At 39.4% G+C, this 21185-nt stretch overlaps 1 protein-coding gene across 1 annotated transcript in view; it reads left to right on the forward strand.

Moving 5' to 3' along the window:
- LOC126484232 (uncharacterized) overlaps window positions 1-21185 on the forward strand; it is a 421255-nt gene that overhangs the window by 213318 nt on the left and 186752 nt on the right. Inside the window, exon 7 of the mRNA XM_050107648.1 lies at window positions 4921-5001. Within this exon, the coding sequence (XP_049963605.1) occupies window positions 4921-5001 (81 nt within the window). The remainder of the gene's footprint in view (window positions 1-4920; window positions 5002-21185) is intronic.

The following is a 21185-nucleotide window of genomic DNA, read 5'->3' on the forward strand; positions in this document are numbered from 1 at the left end:
TGGATAATAGAGATTTTGTCCTAGAGAATGATTGTCTAAATGCAGTATCCACTGATTCCTACATTTTATGTTAATAACATTACAATTAGGCACAGATACCTCTTCAGATCTGAGCATGGACAATTCTATCCTCCTACCCGTGTTAATCAAACTTAATTTTCCCCGAGAAAGGTCGATTACTGCGTCCCTTTCTCTCAAAAAATCTACCCCCAAAGTGCAGGCTACCTTTAAACCCTTTACTACCAGGAACGAGCACGCTATGGCTTCTCCCCCTATATACATCTCTACCCGCACTTGGAGTTTAATTATTTGTCGCTGTGCACTGATTTCTTTCCCCAGTACTCTGAATAAGTCCATACTCATGACACTGACAGTAGCACCTGTATCTACGATTGCTTGCACATCAATATTGTTAATTTTGATCTCTCTTATCGCTTGTACTTTGTCTTTGTGCTCCTTTATGCACGTGGGTGGTTCAGTTATTAATTAATGTCCCATCTGTACACCGTCATTATACCTGACGATACAGATTTCCGATGTTTTATTCTGTGTCGGGCTGCTCTCACTCCGAACCTCAGCCGACGATGGAGAGCGTATCTTGGCTGAATCTAGTTTGTTGGATTATTACTGGTGGATGGGTGTGGCTGCTCTGTGTCGCTGACCTCCACTATGTGTAAATTGTGTTGCGTCGGCCGCCACGGTTGCGTAATTGGCGCATTTTGTGGTGGCGGTCGGTTATTATCATATATTTCACTGTTTTGCCGGTCTGGACTGGGCCTCTGGTTCTGTGGCGAAGTTCGGTTTGCATCGTTATAGGTATTGGTGTTCCACGACCCCCTGGCATTTTTCCATCTACTGTTGCTTGGTGGGCCTGTTTCATTTCGGTCATCGAACCTCCTTTTCCGGTCATTGTTCACCGGCGGACTATTGCCGTTCCGGTCTCTACCTCTATTCCCGTTTTGTACATAATCTTGTCTCCTATTGTTACCTCCGCCGTTTCCATTATTTGGTGGAGGCGTGTTATTTCGACCATTTCTGTAACCGTTTCCGTTACTTCTAGCCTGTTCAGAGGCTGCCTTAACATCCTCCTGAATCAGGTCAATTGAGTCCAGAACAGACAAGAAACGTTCCATGTCGTTCTCCGATACGTGTACAAGTTTTTCCTTTACGTGTATCGGCAAGTGTGATTTCAAAAGTCTGATCAAATCCCGGGATGAAATCTGCCCGTCCCAGTAACGGGTTTTATTAATGTATTTCTCAAAATATTTTCGCAAATTGCCTAATCGTAGAGAATACGGCTCTGGATTATATACCTCTTTCCGTAATCTCTCCTGAATACATGTTGACCAATATTTGGCCAAGAATGCCTTTTCAAATTGCTCATATGTGTCGCAACTGTCAGCTGCTTCGGTTGCCCATAATGCAGCATCTCCTTGTATGTAAGACATAACGAACTGTATTTTCTGTGTATGACTCCAAACGCTAGGCAAAATGTTTCTAAATCCCTTGATAAATACTACAGGGTGAACAGATTTCTTCTCCGTTGTAAAGATTTGAAACTTGGTTTTTAACCAGGCTTTCTTCAATTACTATTTTGGAGTGACATTTGTTTGTTTCGCTAATATTGGTTGCCCGTTCTGTCTCGCAGTCGCAATTTTTCACTGCTGTATTTATATGCCAATCATTGTTGGACCTGACTGGCGTGACACGCCTGTGCGTCGCCGTGCAACGAGCTGCTTTTCTAGCTCCGCAAGACGACGGTTGACATTCCGCTGCCACAGCGGAATGTCAGTGTGCACCGCCCTTTTTAGGTCCTGCACTTCCGCACAAGAGCCCAAGTCTTTGGCCTCAATTGCGGCGTGCACCTTCTCGTCTATTTTTTTGTAAATTCCTTTTCAATTTTGTTCGCCTGTTCGGACATTTTCTGCTCTATTGCTTGACTTGTGTCAATTTATAATTTTTCCATCCTGTTAGCCAGTACACTGATTTCACCCACGATACTGGCGTTAGTCACATGGATATTATCTACTCTTTCGCTCAGTTCTTGCACAGCTTTGGCTATGGTTTCATAGTTTTGTCTCAAACTAACAATCTCACTTTGCATAGCTTCCAAAGGTTGCATTAACTGCAAATCTCTCTCATGCTGGCATCGATCACGCTCTGCTTGTTCATGCATAAACGTAGCTTGGAAATTGAGCATGCGCTCGAACATAACCCTTAATGATTGCACTTCTGACACCTCACCACTCTCTGGACCGTGTCTAGTGCTTGTGGGTGGCACAGTATTTCTACTTTCAACTGAATCACTGGCTGGCAGTGGCAACATTTCTTGCCCTTCTGCCTCCAGATTCTCACATTGTACTTCCTGAACTACGCCACTAACACTACTTTGTGCCCCACTTTCTAACTCGGTATCACTACTTACTAACTGTTGTTCATTATCCATGTTGATATCCTTCTGACTACGCAATCTAACCATAGTAAACAAACGAAATAAAATCTGAACTAAATATCCTAACACTCAGGTTTCACTGACATAATCACACAAGAAATGGTCATTTGTTAAAACACACTTATTATATGCTACAGTGACTAACTACTAAAATGTCCTGTTATTTTAAAACAAAGCACTAACAACAAGCACACCACTAATGATCCGAGAACACTGCACTGAGGCTACTTTACTACCCACAGGACAACTACACTGTAGCTTTACCTTTTGGTGATCTATCTTGGGTGCAGCTGACCCCTGATATTGTGGTAGGTAATTAATTTTTCGAAATAATGAGCTCTCTTCTTCAGCTTGCCTCTGGGTATATAGTGTTCTCATGCAAAAAATCATACACAGGTATTACCACACAATATTGGTTAGGCAATACATACAGTACATGGAAAAATTATTAATTGTTCTCCAACAAAGTTCGACTACAATAATTCCCTAATTATCTCATGGGTATTTTGTGGCTACTGCTTATTCGAGCCCCGCGTTAGTGGGCGCCAATTCGATGAAATATTGGAAAAGAAAATATTTATGTAACAAATACTAACAAAGAGATAGAGGGGCTGGCCAGTACTTACCTCAGCTCAGTACAGCCGATAGATACGCAAAAAACAGAACCGAAAATTTACGTTCCTAGCTTTCGGAACAAATGTTCCTTCATCAGGAAGGCGAGAGGGGAAAGAAAGGGAAGAAGGGAAAGTAGATTCAGTTACTCTCAACCCAGGTTATGAAGCAACAGGGAAAGGAAAACAGGGAGGGTAGCAAGGATGGAGGCATGGTTGTCCATGGAGAACACTATATACCCAGAGGCAAGCTGAAGAAGAGAGCTCATTATATCAAAAAATTAGTTACCTACCACAATACCAGGGGGCAGCTGCACCCAAGATAGATCACCAAAAGGTAAAGCTAGCGGCTGTACTGAGCTGACGTAAGTACTAACCAGCCCCCCTCTCTCTCTTAGTTAGTATTTGTTTCACATCTTTATATGAGATTTTCCATTAATCATTTAAAATATTTATTTATATATTATGTAAAAAAAATGAAATGAATGGATTTGAAAATGGGGAGAAGAAACGTTGCTTTAAATAGTTTTGTTATATGCTCTTTCGGTACGAACTTTGTTGTAGAACCCCTTATTTACGTGTGGTAATAAAAATTCATTTAGACAGAATTAAGCACATTTAAAATTACGTGAACCTTAGCAACCCTCTCATGCTGATAAATTCATACTGATTAAGAACATTTAGTTGAAAATTATATAAATTAAATTTTTTACGTATTCGGCCTTGGCACACATTTTCTAAATGCAGTGGTTTTTTAAATATTTACTGAATTCTTTCCCGGTATTAGCTATGGAACACAAGACTGTCTCTGCTAGCATAAAATGGTTAAATGTTGCCAAGCCGACCTGAACGTTTAATTATCATTGACAAAACACACTTCACTATACGTTTAAGTTATTTGTTTTAGAAATGGAAAGAACCAACGGATTAACAACTTCAACGTTAATCATCTGCCTATGAATGCACAAATGTAAAACCAGTAATAAATTCCGTCAGCCTCAGGATCGCTGTAAAAGAAAAATATTTCGTAATTCACTGCTAATTTTATCTGCTCCCGATGTACGGGTTTGGTTAATTTTTTTTGCGGAACAATTTTTTAAATGTGCCGCCGCTGCAAATCGTTTGGTCGCGGCACAGCCCAGCAACACCAACGATAATCGCTAAAAATGCTGAAAATTCTTTAAAGAAATATTATAGATGACATGGGCAAGCTAATTTACATTAGTAATACACAATTTTGATAAATTATCATGTATTTAGACCACAACAATAATTAAACTTACATTACTTTGTAATTTCTCCTATAATGGCGGCTAAAGATATACAGACAAAAGAAGTCTACTCATTCATAAAATGCCACGTCGCAGGTTCCTCTCTCTCTCTCTCTCTCTCTCTCTCTCTCTCTCTCGAGGAAGACGTCAAAGAATGCACATTATGTATTCCTATTTGTACTCTTGCTGATTGTTAATGTCTCTTTGTAATCCTACATCATTATTTTCCTCTGTGACTATTTCACATTTTTTTTATCGCAGATATTAACATATTTCGTAATTACATTATGAGTTTAGAAATATTACAATCATAAATACATCGAGAATATTATTACAGAAAATATTACAATAATAACGAATGTCCTTTATACAAAATTAAATAATATTTTTTTGTTAAACAATTACAGTACATACGAATTGCTTCATAGTGGCGTACATAGTACAATTAAATGTCATTTCATTTTATTAATAGTGTGTGTGCTGCCAGGGAACGTTACAGTGCGATGCCGTGTTTGTTATATGACATTGTTGGCTCATTTGGGATATGACATTGTCGGCTCATTTGGGACTTTTCTTTTGTTTGCAGTTCATTTCGAGCAAACTTCTGAAAGAGGAAGAGTCGGAGTTGGAGTCAGACAGCGGCATTTCAGACGAGTGCGCAGCACAGGTAGAGTACTGTATGTTACAGGTTCTTTTCAAAAAAAAATGTTGTGCGCATAATTGAATACTAGTTAGTCACTTCATTATTTCAGTTCCCTGTTGTTGGGGGAGAGGGGCAGGGTGTTCTGGCATGTGTGTACTGGAGAATAATAGGGACAGCTGAGCACTGTGCAGAATTACTGCAAACTAAATAATGACTGTTAAAGAGGAACCATCTTCGTTGAGATTTATGTTATTTTGTCTGTCCTAAAGTTTTGTAAGAGTTTTGTTTTCGTGGGAATTTGTATGAGTGACACAACTGCAGCTTTCTTCTTCTTTCAATAATAATAATAACAATAATAAATTAACCTCGTGGAGTCCCGGGAAAAGGATAGGCCTCCGGTATGTTCTGCCAGTCGTAAAAGGCGACGGAAAGAACAAACCACTAATAGGGCTAACCCCCCTTTTATTGTAATTACTTGGTTCAGGACAGAATTGAAGAAGCCTCGGACAAGCGCCGTCATGGTCGGGGACGATGCTTGAACCCTATGCCCGCCCACAATGGTAACGACACTGCTAGCCAACTGGAAAATGATTTAAATCCAAATAGAGGTGTTTTGCAGGATATGCGTCCTGCAACCACCCTAGAAGGAAATCGAAGACAGAGGATGAGATGGTCAGATGAAGTTAATCGACACCTCATGTTCTGTTATTACCAAGCAACAAACCTAGGAACCAACACAACTGGACACAGATCACAAGTATACACAACATTTATTACCACATACCCGGAATTAAAATTTTTAACAGAACAACGACTAGCTGATCAGATCAGTGTAATAATAAAAAATAACAGGATACCCCAGTCAGAATTAGAAACATCAAACAACAAGGACAACAAATACTGGAACAAAATAATGTGCAATCAGAAGAAGAAGAAGAAGAAGATACAGTAATGGACTCAAACATCCCAGAGTAAACAAACAAAGAACATGAAGCATCAATTAAACAATGAGAGGAAAACGAAATCTTAAGACAGCCACCAGAACAAGCATAAATAGAACATGAAGTGACACACATGTTAGATATAGAAGAAAAATTTCAGTTGACATATATAGAATACAAAGACACAAATACAGACATTAGACAATTCTTGCATAGACCACCAAATAACCCACAAGTCGAAACAACAATAACAACTATCAACACAATCATACACAACAAAATAAATGAAAACACAACTATAGATGAGTTACAACTACTGGTTCATGTAGGAGCACTCACTACACTAAATATACACACTAGGCAGAGATCAGAACCAACCAACACACAGAAGAAACCCACAAAACCAGCATGGCAACACAGGCTACAGATCAGAATAGAAAATCTGAGAAAAGACATCGGACAGCTAACACAATTTATAAGAAATGAAATATCAGACAAAAACCGAAAAAGGTTAGGTAAAATCTCACAACAAGAAGCAGTAGAGCAATTGGATGAAAAGAAGCAGAAATTACAAGCATTGGCCAAACGACTTAGAAGATACAAGAAAAGTGAAAATAGAAGGAAACAAAACCAAACATTCAACACAAACTAAAAGAAATTTTACCAAACAATAGATAACTCACACATTAAAATAGACAATCCACCAAACATAACAGACATGGAACACTTCTGGAGCAACATATGGTCAAACCCGGTACAACATAACAGGCATGCACGGTGGATACAAGCAGAAACAGACTCATACAAGATGATACCACAAATGCCTGAAGTGATAATTTTGCAACATGAAGTCACCCGAGCAATTAATTCTACGCACAATTGGAAAGCCCCTGGAAATGATAAAATAGCAAATTTCTAGCTAAAGAAGTTCACTTCAACGCATTCACATCCAACTAAATTAAGTTACATTGCAGACCCATACATATTCCCTGATGCACTTACACATGGAATAACTTATATGAAACCTAAAGATCAAGCAGACACAGCAAACCCAGCTAAATATCGCCCCATAACATGCCTACCAACAATCTACAAAATATTAACTTCAGTCATTACACAGAAATTAATGACACATACAACACAGAACAAAATTATAAATGAAGAACAAAAAGGCTGCTGCAAAGGAGCACGAGGATGTAAAGAGCAGCTAATAATAGATGCAGAGGTGACGTATCAAGCTAAAACTAAACAAAGGTCGCTACACTACGCATACATTGATTACCAAAAAAGCTTTTGATAGTGTACCCCACTCATGGTTACTACAGATATTGGAAATATACAAAGTAGATCCAAAATTGATACAGTTTCTAAACATAGTAATGAAAAACTGGAAAACCACACTTAATGTCCAAACAAATTCAGATAATATCACATCACAGCCAATACAGATTAAGTGTGGAATATACCAAGGAGACGCATTAAGTCCTTTCTGGTTCTGTATTGCTCTGAACCCACTATCCAACATTCTAAATAATACAAATTATGGATATAATATTACTGGAACATACCCACACAAAATCACACATTTGCTATACATGGATGATCTAAAACTACTGGCAGCAACCAACCAATCAACAACTCAACCAATTACTAAAGATAACAGAAGTATTCAGCAATGATATAAATATGACTTTTGGAACAGACAAATGTAAGAAAAATAGCATAGTCAAGGGAAAACACACTAAACAAGATGATTACATATTGAATAACCACAGTGACTCCATAGAAGCGATCGAACAAACAGATGCCTATAAATATCTAGGATACAGACAAAAAATAGGAATAGATAATACAAATATTAAAGAAGAACTAAAAGAAAAATATAGACAAAGACTAACAAAAATACTAAAAACAGAATTGACAGCAAGAAACAAGACAAAAGCTATAAATACTTATGCCATACCAATATTGACTACTCATTTGGAGTAGTGAAATGGAGTAACACAAACCTAGAAGCATTCAATACACTTACACAATCACAATGCCACAAATATAGAATACATCACATACATTCAGCAACAGAAAGATTCACATTAAGCAGAAAGGAAGGAGGAAGGGGATTCATCGACATAAAAAACCTACATTACGGACAGGTAGACAATTTAAGAAAATTCTTTTTAGAACGAGCAGAAACTAGCTAAATACACAAAGCAATCACTCATATAAATACATTGGCTACACCACTGCAATTTCATAACCACTTCTACAACCCTTTAGATCACATAACATCAACAGATACGAAGAAAGTAAATTGGAAGGGGAAGGCACTACATGGCAAGCACCCGTATCATCTAACACAGCCACACATCGATCAAGACGCATCCAACACATGGCTAAGAAAAGGCAATATATACAGTGAGACGGAAGGATTCATGATTGCAATACAGGATCAAACAATAAACACCAGATACTACAGCAAGCATATTATTAAAGATCCCAATACCACAACAGATAAATGCAGACTTTGCAAACAACAAATAGAAACAGTAGATCACATCACAAGCGGATGTACAATACTAGCAAATACAGAATACCCCAGAAGACATGACAATGTAGCAAAAATAATACATCAACAACTTGCCATACAACATAAACTAATAAAACAACACATTCCCACATATAAGTATGCACCACAAAACGTACTGGAGAGTGATGAATACAAATTATACTGGAACAGAACCATTATAACAGATAAAACAACACAACACAACATAACAAACATGACATCATACTCACCAATTAAAAAGAAGAAATTAACACAACTAATCGAAATATCCATACCCAATACAACAAATATACAAAAGAAAACAGGAGAAAAAATTGCCCTTAACTGGGCAGGTAGGTTAGAAAATTTAAAAATGGAAATGGATAGGTTGACATTAGATGTAGTGGGAATTAGTGAAGTTCGGTGGCAGGAGGAACAAGACTTTTGGTCTGGTGAATACAGGGTTGTAAATACAAAATCAAATAGGGGTAATGCAGGAGTAGGTTGAATAATGAATAAAAAAATAGGAGTACGGGTAAGCTACTGTAAACAGCATAGGGAACGCATTATTGTGGTCAAGATAGACACGAAGCCCATGCCTACTACAGTAGCACAAGTTTATATGCCAACTAGCTCTGCAGATGATGAAGAAATAGATGAAATGTATGATGAGATAAAAGAAATTATTCAGGTAGTGAAGGGAGATGAAAATTTAATAGTCATGTGTGACTGGAATTCAAGAGTAGGAAAAGGGAGAGAAGGAAACATAGTGGGTGAATATGGATTGGGGGGAAGAAATGAAAGAGGAAGCCGGCTTGTAGAATTTTGCACAGAGCATAACTTAATCATAGCTAACACTTGGTTCGAGAATCATAAAAGAAGGTTGTATACATGGAAGAATCCTGGAGATACTAGAAGGTATCAGATAGATTATATAATGGTAAGACAGAGATTAAATTATAAGACATTTCCAGGGGCAGATGTGGACTCTGACCAGAACCTATTGGTTATGAACTGTAGATTAAAACTGAAGAAACTGCAAAAATATGGGAATTTAAGGAGATGGGACCTGGATAAACTGACTAAACCAGAGGTTGTAGAGTGTTTCAGGGAGAGCATAAGGGAACAATTGACAGGAATGGGGGAAAGAAATACAGTAGAAGAAGAATGGGTAGCTCTGAGGGATGAAGTAGTGAAGGCAGCAGACGATCAAGTAGGTAAAAGGACGAGGGCTAGTAGAAATGCGTAGGTAACAGAAGAAATATTGAATTTAGTTGATGAAAGGAGAAAATATAAAAATGCAGTAAATGAAGGAGGCAAAAAGGAATACAAACGTCTCAAAAATGAGATTGACAGGAAGTGCAAAATGACTAAGCAGGGTTGGCTAGAGGACAAATGTAACGATGTAGAGGCTTATCTCACTAGGGGTAAGATAGATACTGTATACAGGAAAATTAATGAGACCTTCAAGGAAAAGAGAACCACTTGTATGAATATCAAGAGCTCAGATGGAAACCCAGTTCCAAGCAAAGAAGGGAAAGCAGAAAGGTGGTAGGAGTATATAGAGGGTCTATACGAGGGCGATGTACTTGAGGACAATATTATGGAAATGGAAGAGGAGGTAGAAGGAGATGAAATGGGAGATACGATACTGCGTGAAGAGTTTGACAGAGCACTGAAAGACCTGAGTCGAAACAAGGCCCCGGGAGTAGATAAAATTCCATTGGAACTACTGGCGGCCTTGGGAGAGCCAGTCCTGACAAAACTCTACCATTTGGTGAGCAAGATGTAAGAGACAGGCGAAATACCCTCAGACTTCAAGAAGAATATAATAATTGCAATCCCAAAGAAAGCAGGTGTTGACAGATGTGAAAACTACCGAACTATCAGTTTAATAAGTCACAGCTGCAAAATACTAACGCGAATTCTTAACAGAGGAATGGCAAAACTGGTAGAAGCCGACCTCGGCGATGATCAGTTTGGATTCCGCAGTAATGTTGGAACTTGTGAGGCAATACTGACCCTACGACGTATCTTAGAAAATAGATTAAGGAAAGGCAAGGCTACATTTCTAGCATTTGTGCACTTAGAGAAATCTTTTGACAATGTTGACTGGAATCCTCTCTTTCAAATTCTAAAGGTGGCAGGGGTAAAATACAGGGAGCGAAAGTCTATTTAGAATTTGTACAGAAACCAGATGGCAGTTATGAGAGTCGAGGGACATGAAAGGGAAGCAGCAGTTGGGAAGGAAGTGAGACAGGGTTGTAGCCTGTCCCCGATGTTATTCAATCTTTATATTGAGCAAGCAGTAAAGGAAACAGAAGAAAAGTTCGGAGGAGGTATTAAAATCCAAGGAGAAGAAATAAAAACTTTGAGGTTCGCCGATGACATTGTAATTCTGTCAGAGACAGCAAAGGACTTGGAAGAGCAGCTGAACAGAATGGACAGTGTCTTGAAAGGAGGATATAAGATGAACAACAACAAAAGCAAAATGAGTATAACAGAATGTAGTCAAATTAAGATGGGTGATGCTGAGGGAATTAAATTATGAAAGGAGACACTTAAAGTAGTAAAGGTGTTTTGCTATTTTGGGAGCAAAATAACTGATGATGGTCAAAGTAGAGGGGATATAAAATGTAGACTGGGAATGGCAAGGAAAGCGTTTTTGAAGAAGAGAAATTTAACATTGAGTGTAGATTTAAGTGTCGGGAAGTTTTTTTCTGAAAATATTTGTATGGTGTGTAGCCATGTATGGAAATGAAACATGGACGATAAATAGTTTGGACAAGAAGAGAATAGAAGCTTTTGAAATGTGGTGCTACAGAAGAATGCTGAAGGTTAGATAGGTAGATCACATAACTAATGAGGAGATATTGAATAGAATTGGGGAGAAGAGGAGTTTGTGGCACAACTTGACAAGAAGGGACCAGTTGGTAGGACATGTTCTGAGGCATCAAGGGATCACAAATTTAGCATTGGAGGGCTGCATGGAGGGTAAAAATCGTAGAGGGAGACCAAGAGATGAATACACTAAGCAAATTCAGAAGGATGTAGGTTGCAGTAAGTACTGGGAGATGAAGAAGCTTGCACAGGATAGAGTAGCATGGAGAGCTGCATCAAACCAGTCTCAGGACTGAAGATGACAACAACAACAACAACAACAACAACAACAACATTTTCTTATTTGTGTAATTCCTAGTATTGTCGGTCTCTTTTTCCACAGATACACAAGTATTTGTTTTGTTAGCCTTCTCTCAGTCATTTGGCCCAAAGAAGAGTCGGAGAACATCAGGGCATTTCAAATGCAATAGGAAATTGTCAGGGAAAATCTCATTTCAGCAACAAAATGGTCGTTTTACAGAGACACCTCGGGCCATCACTGGCTGCCAAGTGACACCCACCCCTTCCTTGCAGCACTTGCCCTCCCGGGCACACCCCCGGCTCGCAGTTGGCACTGTCACCACCGTTCGCCATTAGACGAGCTGTTGCTGACGAGAGCGGCAGGGTGACATGAGGAGTGGTTTGTTCAGATCTGGGAGCACCTGTGGACCAGTCACTGTCATCTCGGTTCGTTAACGTGTCATCAGTGTCTCGTGACTGCGGGTGCAAATCGCCCGCCCCACACGTACGTACTTCTACAATGGGCCTGTTCTGCGGGTATCTCTGATGGGTCGTGTCGGTTAACACGGGAGCCGTGGTTTATAGCTGATGTACGTCCCCCACACGTCTGATCTAGTCTCTCTGATCTGTCTGGAGGCAGAGTCCGATTGCTTGTGGCATAAATTGGCAGATTTTCAATATTTTTCCACCGTCCCCTTAACTGCGATGCATGTTCGTCGGTCTGAAGACCGTGAACGACAGATTTAGAGAGCTGTGACGGTCTCTCACCACAAATATGTTGCACAGTGTGGCATGTAATAAACATTTTATGTACTGTAGTATGTTTTGCAATCTGAAAGTAATTAATATATTCAAAAGAAAGTATGGACAATGCTTGCAAGAAAATTGTAGCAGTTGCTGTTGGTACTTGTATATTTCTCTAAAGAAAAATTGAGCAATACCTGTAAAATAATGTACATAACATAGTGGATAACAGCCCACAATAAAGAACGTAATGCAAGCAACAGTTTATTGATGTCCACAATAGTGTCGATTTAGACAGTACCGTCCCCCGCTCATTTTATGCTTCATTCGAGAAGCCTATATCCTTCTGAGCTTATTCTGAAATTATTGAAGGTACTTTAAATCTGTCTTTACCACTACAACAACATGCTTATTTTTGTTATCAAATGTGCGTTATTGTATTGAAATAAAATGTCATCAAGGGTCTGTAATGAAATATATTTACAATCTGGCTTGCTTTTTACATCTGAAACAGTTAATTAAAAAAGGTGTTGATGTTACTTATGATATGTTACATCCAAGTTTGTTACATTAGGAAATGCCTTCTGCTTGCATGTTTTTTAGGTATTCCCTTGTTTGATACTGTTGTTTCTTGTACCGTTGTTGCGAAGGCAGATTTAAAATACCTTCAGTTGTTATAAAGCAGCTGCTGCTAATATAGTCGCACAAAGAAAGAATGTTTTTCTGAAAGTTCATTTCAAATTTTGCAGCTTAGTTTTTTTATAATACTTTGGTCCATAATTGGACAACTGTCCAGAAATCTTTCAACCATTTCTTTGTATGCCCTATTTTTTACGCTTTTGTTTGCGTAATGTTCATGTGTCAATTTTCACAATCAATGTGTTTCACAGTAGGGTTGTATAAGTTTCTCAATGTGGTCATTGGTCCAGTGGTTTCATTATACTTCTAGCAACTAAAACTTCTTACTTGAAAGCCTGTCACTCATCAATGGTGAATTTCAAGTAACACCCACATTTCTCTTATTGCTTTGTTAAAATTTGCATCTTTTCGCAAAAAAAGCAGTTTTCACATTATTCTGAGAAGGAAAGTTGCTACTCACCATGTAGAGGAGATGCTGAGTCGCAGATAAGCACAACAAAAAGATTTTGACAATTAAAGCTTTTGGCCTTTGTCAACAAAACACACACACACACACACACACACACACACACACACACACACAAACACAAACGAATGCAGTCTCAGTGGTTTCAGTTGCATGGAACTGCACTGCAGTCGTGTGTGTGTGTGTGTGTGTGTGTGTGTGTGTGTGTGTGTGTGTGTTTTGTTGACAAAGGCCATTGGCCGAAAGCTTTAAGTGTGAAAATCTTTTTGTTGTGCGTATCTGCGACTTAGCATCTCCACTATATGGTGAGTAGCAACTTTCCTTCTCAGAATATTGTTACGTTCCAATGTGGATTATCCATTGTTTGAGTTTTCACTATGTCACCTCACTAATGTCGTAGTGCTGTTGCAGCTGCAGCAGAATACTGAAACAGGAGGAGGAGGAACCGTGTACAATTAGAGTGAAATGCTTATGAAAAATGACATTTTCGTTATAAAAGTAAATGTGTGATTTCTTCAAATGTTTTGCTGCAAAGCCACACTAATTCTCATTTCACCAGCTTTCAAATGCTCTTAACAAAATTACAGCATCCCATTCAAAAGTCTACAGTTATTCATTTACCGCAGTATGAGTAGATCTTGTTTTGATATCTCAAACAGTTTATATGACGTGAGAGATGGTGTCAGGATGGTGATTCTTCTGTAATACCGGGAAAACCTGGAATTGTAAGGGAATTGAAAAAAGCAGGAATTTCAGGTGATCTCATGGAATTATGTGTTTTTAAATTTCGCATTGGTATTTTGTTTCACTGAATTTTATAAAACATTAATTTTTAAAGTGTTTGATATTTCACAGTGTGTTAAAGAGATGAATATTATTCCATACAAGGTACCGATGTTGAGGAACTGCAGTCAAATTACTGCTTTGGGCTAATATATCTTACCTGAGAGGAAACAAAAATTGGCACTATGAAATGCTCGAGCCAATCTCCCCAAACCCCTCACTCCCCCCCCCGCTCCCCCCCCCCCGCCCTTCCCCCACACGGTGCAGCAACAGCCACCTCCCACCCCACCCCAATCCCCACCTACACCTTGTGGTGGGGTGGGTTTGTCTCTCCTTTAAACAATCAGTCCACCTACCTGGATAGGTTTCAGTTTGTCTGCCCCCTTCACTCTGTTATGCTAGGTACTGGTTTAGCCAACAAAAGCAGTGTTGACAAAAATTCAACTAAATATCTAATACACAAAGGCTGCATAACTCCACTACACGGGCAGTAGCTGAAAGTTAGTTAAATTATTGAGCGTCCAATATTCTTGCATGACTTGTTTACGAAAATGTGTAAAATTTCTTTTAAGTTGGTTTATTGCCTTTAAACCACGCAAAATGGCTATCAAGATCGTGTTTAATTATGCAAAGTTACTGACTTCTCTGTTAAAATTTCACACCCGAAAGCAGCCGGAAGATACTTAGTCTAACCTGATATTTTGAACATCCTAAACAATCACTGACCCATGACTGCTTATGAGTAACACATTCAGTTGTTCAGTAGACTTCTTATAAAGAAATGTTCGCCATAATGACTCGTAATCTGCATGAAAGATACAACACGTAGTTTATGTACGACATGAAATGATGACACGTGAATATCTCCTAAAATAAAACACTCACAAAGCTCTAACTTTCACAAAATACTCAGCATTGTAGTCGCTTTTTGTCAACATTACGAGAACCAAACAAACACGTGAATTTCTTCGTGTGCTACCAAGCTACTGTATAGACTCGTAGAGCCGAAGCATGAAGCCCTACTCTATCGCATGGGAAATGCTGTATTCCTATTGTCTAGTGTGTGTGCCAGTCAGATCATATTGAGCACTTCTATACTCACAGTATTTCTAATGTCAGCGAATCAGATTACCACAAGTAATTTGACTAGAACTCCCATAGGTCCAAAACTAAATAAAATTTAATGAAAACAAAGTAAATTTCCTTTCCACAAAATAAATTACTAATAAATTTAACACTCAATGCCCCTTCTGGATACCTTTTACAAAATCGAGCTCTCACAGACATTCATCATAAATTACCCTATTGCACAACAAATTCTCACGCATACATTACATAGTTTTGATATAATATCACACAAACCATGGACCTTGCCATTGGTGGGGAGGCTTGCGTGCCTCAGCGATACAGATAGCCATACTGTAGGTCCAACCACAATGGAGGGGTATCTGTTGAGAGGCCAGACAAGTATGTGGTTCCTGAAGAGGGGCAGCTGCCTTTTCGGTAGTTGCAGGGGGCAACAGTCTGGATGATTGACTGATCTGGCCTTGTAACACTAACCATAATGGCCTTGCTGTACTGGTACTGTGAACGACTGAAACTAAGGGGAAACTACAGCCATAATTTTTCCCGAGGGCATGCAGCTTTACTGTATGGTTAAATGATGATGGCGTCCTTGTGGGTAAAATATTCCGGAGCTAAAATAGTCCCCCATTCAGATCTTCGGGCAGGGACTGCTCAGGAGGACATTATTATCAGGAGAAAGAAAACTGGCGTCCTACAGGGCGGAGTGTGGAATGTCATATCCCTTAATCGGGCAGGTAGGTTAGAAAATTGAAAAAGGGAAATTGATAGGTTAAAGTTAGATACAGTGGGAATTAGTGAAGTCTGGTGGTAGGATGAACAAGACTTCTGGTCAGGTGAATACAGAGTTATAAATACAAAGTCAAATAGGGGTAATGCAGGAGTAGGTTTAATAAGGCAAAAAGGAATACAAATGTCTCAAAAATGAGATTGACCGGAAGTGCAAAATGGCTAAGCAAGTTTGGCTAGAGGACAAATGTAAGGATATAGAAGCATGTTTCACTAGGGGTAAGATAAGATACTGCTCACAGAAAAATTAAAGAGACCTAGAGACCTTTGGAGAAAAAAGAACCACTTGCGTGAATATCAAAAGCTCAGATGGAAATCCAGTTCTAAGTAAAGAAGGGAAAGCAGAAAGGTGGAAAGAGTATATAGGTCTATACAAGGGTGATGTTCTTGAGGACAATATTATGGAAATGGAAGAGGAGGTAGAAGAAGATGAAATGGGGTTTATGATACTGCGTGAAGAGTTTGACAGAGCACTGAAAGACGTAAGTCAAAAAAGGCCCCGGGAGTAGACAACATTCCATTAGAACTACTGATAGCCTTGGGAGAGCCAGCCCTGACAAAACTCTGCCATCTGGTGAGCAAGATGTATGAGACAGGCAAAATACCCTCAGACTTCAAGAAGAATATAATAATTCCAATCCCAAAGAAAGCAGGTGCTGACAGATGTGATAATTACCGAACTATCAGTTTAATAAGCCACGGCTGCAAAATACTGACACGAATTCTTTACAGACGAATGGAAATACTGGTAGAAGCCGACCTCGCAGAATATCAGTTTGGATTCCGTAGAAATGTTGGAACATGTGAGGCAATACTGACCCTACGAATTACCTTAGAGAATAGATTAAGGAAAGGCAAGGCTACGTTTCTAGCATTTGTAGACTTACAGAAAGCCTTTGACAATGTTGATTGGAATACTCTCTTTCATATTCTGAAGGTGGCAGGGGTAAAATACAGGGAGCGAAAGGCTATTTACGATTTGTACAGAAACCAGACGCCAGTTATAAGAGTCGAGGGGCATGAAAGGGAAGCAGCAGTTGGGAAGGGAGTGAGACAGGTTTGTAACCTATCCCCGATGTTATTAAGTCTGTATATTGAGCAAGCAGTAAAGGAAACAAAAGAAAAATTTGGAGTAGGTATTAAAATCCATGGAGAAGAAATAAAAACTCTGAGATTCACCGATGACATTGTAATTCTGTCAGAGACAGCAAAGGACTTGGAAGAGCAGCTGAACGGAATGGACAGTGTCTTGAAACGAGGATATAAGATGAACATCAACAACAGCAAAATGAGAATAATGGAATGTAGTCGAATTAAATCGGGTGAGGCTGTGGGAATTAGATTAGGAAATTAGACGCTAAAAGTAGTAAATGAGTTTTGCTATTTGGGCAGCAAAATATCTGATGATGGTCGAAGTAGAGAGGATACAAAATGTAGACTGGCAATGGCAAGGAAAGCGTTTCTGAAGAAGAGAAATTTGTTAACATCGAGTATAGATTTGTCAGGAAGTCGTTTCTGAAAGTATTTGTATGTGGTGTAGCCATGTATGGAAGTGAAACATGGATGATACATAGTTTAGACAAGAAGAGAATAGATGCTTTCGAAATGTTGTACTACAGAAGAATGCTGAAGATCAATATTTACTCGAATCTAAGCCGCACTCGAATCTAAGCCGCACCTGAAAAATGAGACTCGAAATCAAGGAAAAAAAATTTCCCGAATCTAAGCCGCACCTGAAATTTGAGACTCGAAATTCAAGGGGAGAGAAAAGTTTTAGGCCGCACCTCCAAATCGAAGCAAAGTTGATCTATTGTAATATGAGAAACAATTTAGGTGGAATAAATGACGATACCGCTACAGTAGTTTGGTTCGAGTCGTAAGCTTAGCAGTTAAGTTTTACCAGGTAGCCATTGCTATGCGTCAGGCGTGCTTCGTCTGGTTTGAATCGGCTGCTTATTTTTCTTTGCTCTGATAAGTGCCGTTCTCTTTGTTATGGGTGTTTACATCACTCAAGGCGGAAATGCATTATTGTACTGTGTCATGCATTGTTTGTCGCATTCCGATAATAAGTGTTTACGACCTGTCGCCGCTCGCGGCATGGCTTGCTTTTGTGCGCGCTACCGCCGCTTACAATAAAAAAAAAAAAGAGAGGAATTGTCTCACTAGCGAAACAATGGCAAGAGACTGCTATTTGTTGTTACTTACATTGCTGCTTTCTTTGATAATGATCAACAAGAACCAAATAATAGACTGCGTATGATAGATGTTCTGAACGAGAGTTTAGCTAAAACTTTTCTCAGTTTGAAAGTCCTTGCAGATGCCTCTTTTGTACTATACATTCTGCACAGAAATTAGAGTCATCTTACGAGGGCAGTTCAATAAGTAATGCAACACATTTTTTTCTGAAACAGGGGTTGTTTTCTTTTAGCTACACAACACTATTTTTCAACGTAATCTCCATTCAATGCTACGGCCTTACACCACCTTGAAATGAGGGCCTGTATGCCTGCACGGTACCATTCCACTGGTCGATGTCGGAGCCAACGTCGTACTGCATCAATAACTTCATCATCCGCGTAGTGCCTCCCAAGGATTGCGTCCTTCATTGGGCCAAACATATGGAAATCCGACGGTGCGAGATCGGGGCTGTAGGGTGCATGAGGAAGAACAGTCCACTGAAGTTTTGTGAGCTCCTCTCGGGTGCGAAGACTTGTGTGAGGTCTTGTGTTGTCATGATGAAGGAGAAGTTCGTTCAGATTTTTGTGCCTACGAACACGCTGAAGTCGTTTCTTCAATTTCTGAAGAGTAGCACAATACACTTCAGAGTTGATCGTTTGACCATGGGGAAGGACATCGAACAGAATAACCCCTTCAGCGTCCCAGAAGACTGTAACCATGATTTTACCGGCTGAGGGTATGGCTTTAAACTTTTTCTTGGTAGGGGAGTGGGTGTGGCACCACTCCATTGATTGCCATTTTGTTTCAGGTTCGAAGTGATGAACCCATGTTTCATCGCCTGTAACAATCTTCGACAAGAAATTGTCACCCTCAGCCACATGACGAGCAAGCAATTCCGCACAGATGGTTCTCCTTTGTTCTTTATGGTGTTCGGTTAGACAACGAGGGACCCAGCGGGAACAAACCTTTGAATATCCCAACTGGTGAACAATTGTGACAGCACTACCAACAGAGATGTCAAGTTGAGCACTGAGTTGTTTGATGGTGATCCGTCGATCATCTCGAACGAGTGTGTTCGCACGCTTCGCCATTGCAGGAGTCACAGCTGTGCACGGCCGGCCCGAACGCGGGAGATCAGACAGTCTTGCTTGACCTTGCGGCGATGATGACACACGCTTTGCCCAACGACTCACCGTGCTTTTGTCCACTGCCAGATCACCGTAGACATTCTGCAAGCGCCTATGAATATCTGAGATGCCCTGGTTTTCCGCCAAAAGAAACTCGATCACTGCCCTTTGTTTGCAACGCACATCCGTTACAGACGCCATTTTAACAGCTCCGTACAGCGCTGCCACCTGTCGGAAGTCAATGAAACTAGACGAGACGAAACGGGAATGTTTGAAAATATTCCACAAGAAATTTCCGGTTTTTTCAACCAAAATTGGCCGAGAAAAAAAATGTTTTGCATTACTCATTGAACTGCCCTCGTAGATTTAAAAATCTAGTCAATTGCCGTGCTTCATTTCTGATTGTATCACTATTAGGCATAAGAGTAATACGAAGATAAACATGACGTGGCACGTATATTCTTCCGCATTTGCTGCTGTCTCACATTAGTTTCGTAGGTTATTAGACAGGCAGGATTTAAATGAGATAGCAGCAAACACGAAAGAATACATGGCAAAATGTTTATACTAGTATTATTCTTATGTTGAAGACAATACTGCATGTGATTCGCAATTCACAAAAGTTCCTATTAGCAACCATCTCTTCTCACAGGTAGGAAAAAATTAAAATCGTAGAGTTAGCCATATTGACAAACAACCCAAATAGTCTTGCCAGTCGGATTTTCGTAGTACATTGAAATGCTGCTACATTCGAAGATGAACAACACCGAATTTGTGTTTACTTTGTTGGATAATGTATGAAAATACAGTGGTCGAAAGTCGGGGCGGAGAAAAAAAGCTAGTCTTACACCTCTTTTTATTTTTTTTATGACGCAGAGGTTTTGGCGCCAATATTTATCTTTGTGCCTTCAAAGCATGCCTGTGTAGCGCTACGTATATTCGATGGCAGAAGTTAGTTGTGGCGGCACCTAAACCAACATTTTTCAGAACTTCTGCTTACTTTGCACTCGATTCTAAGCCGCAGCCGGTTTTTTGGATTACAAGAACCGGAAAAAAGTGCGGCTTAGATTCGAGTAAATACGGTAGATGGGTAGGTCACATAACTAATGAGGAGGTATTGAACACAATTGGGGAGAAGAGAAATTTGTGGCACAACTTGACTAGAAGAAGGGATCGGTTGGTAGGGGATGTTCTGAGGCATCGAGCGATCACCAATTCAGTATTGGAGGGTAAAAATCATAGAGAGAGACCAAGAGATGAATACACTAAACAGATTCAGAAGGATGTAGGTTGCAGTAGATACTGGGAGATGAAGCAGCTTGCACAGGATAGAGTAGCATGGAGAGCTGCAACAAACCAGTCTCTGGACTGAAGACCACAACAACATCATAACATTCTCACTTTACATATGTCCCGCATTCACTCTCTCTGTCCCTCAAAGACTCTCACACAACCAAAACATGATTAAATAATAATTTTCCTAATGTCAGTAATTTGTGGCAATGAAACTAAAAAAAATTCCAGAAAATTTGGTTATATGTACCTATCATCTGCGTTTTAGTTTCAGTAAATACTATAGATGAATATATTACAGTCTCTAATTCAGTTTTACATTTCCAGCACTGTTGTTAAGTATTTTAGGTAAAAATTTATATCTCCGAAAGTATTAATGTCATTTTTATGAAATTTTAAAAGTATGGTTGTGTTGTTCATACAATTTGGTATTCTAAATATGGAAAAGATTGATTAATATTTAATAGTACTTCTTCAGATTTGTTGGGAGTATGTGTAAT

Source organism: Schistocerca serialis, chromosome 6 (assembly GCF_023864345.2).
Source record: "Schistocerca serialis cubense isolate TAMUIC-IGC-003099 chromosome 6, iqSchSeri2.2, whole genome shotgun sequence".
Taxonomy (NCBI): domain Eukaryota; kingdom Metazoa; phylum Arthropoda; class Insecta; order Orthoptera; family Acrididae; genus Schistocerca; species Schistocerca serialis.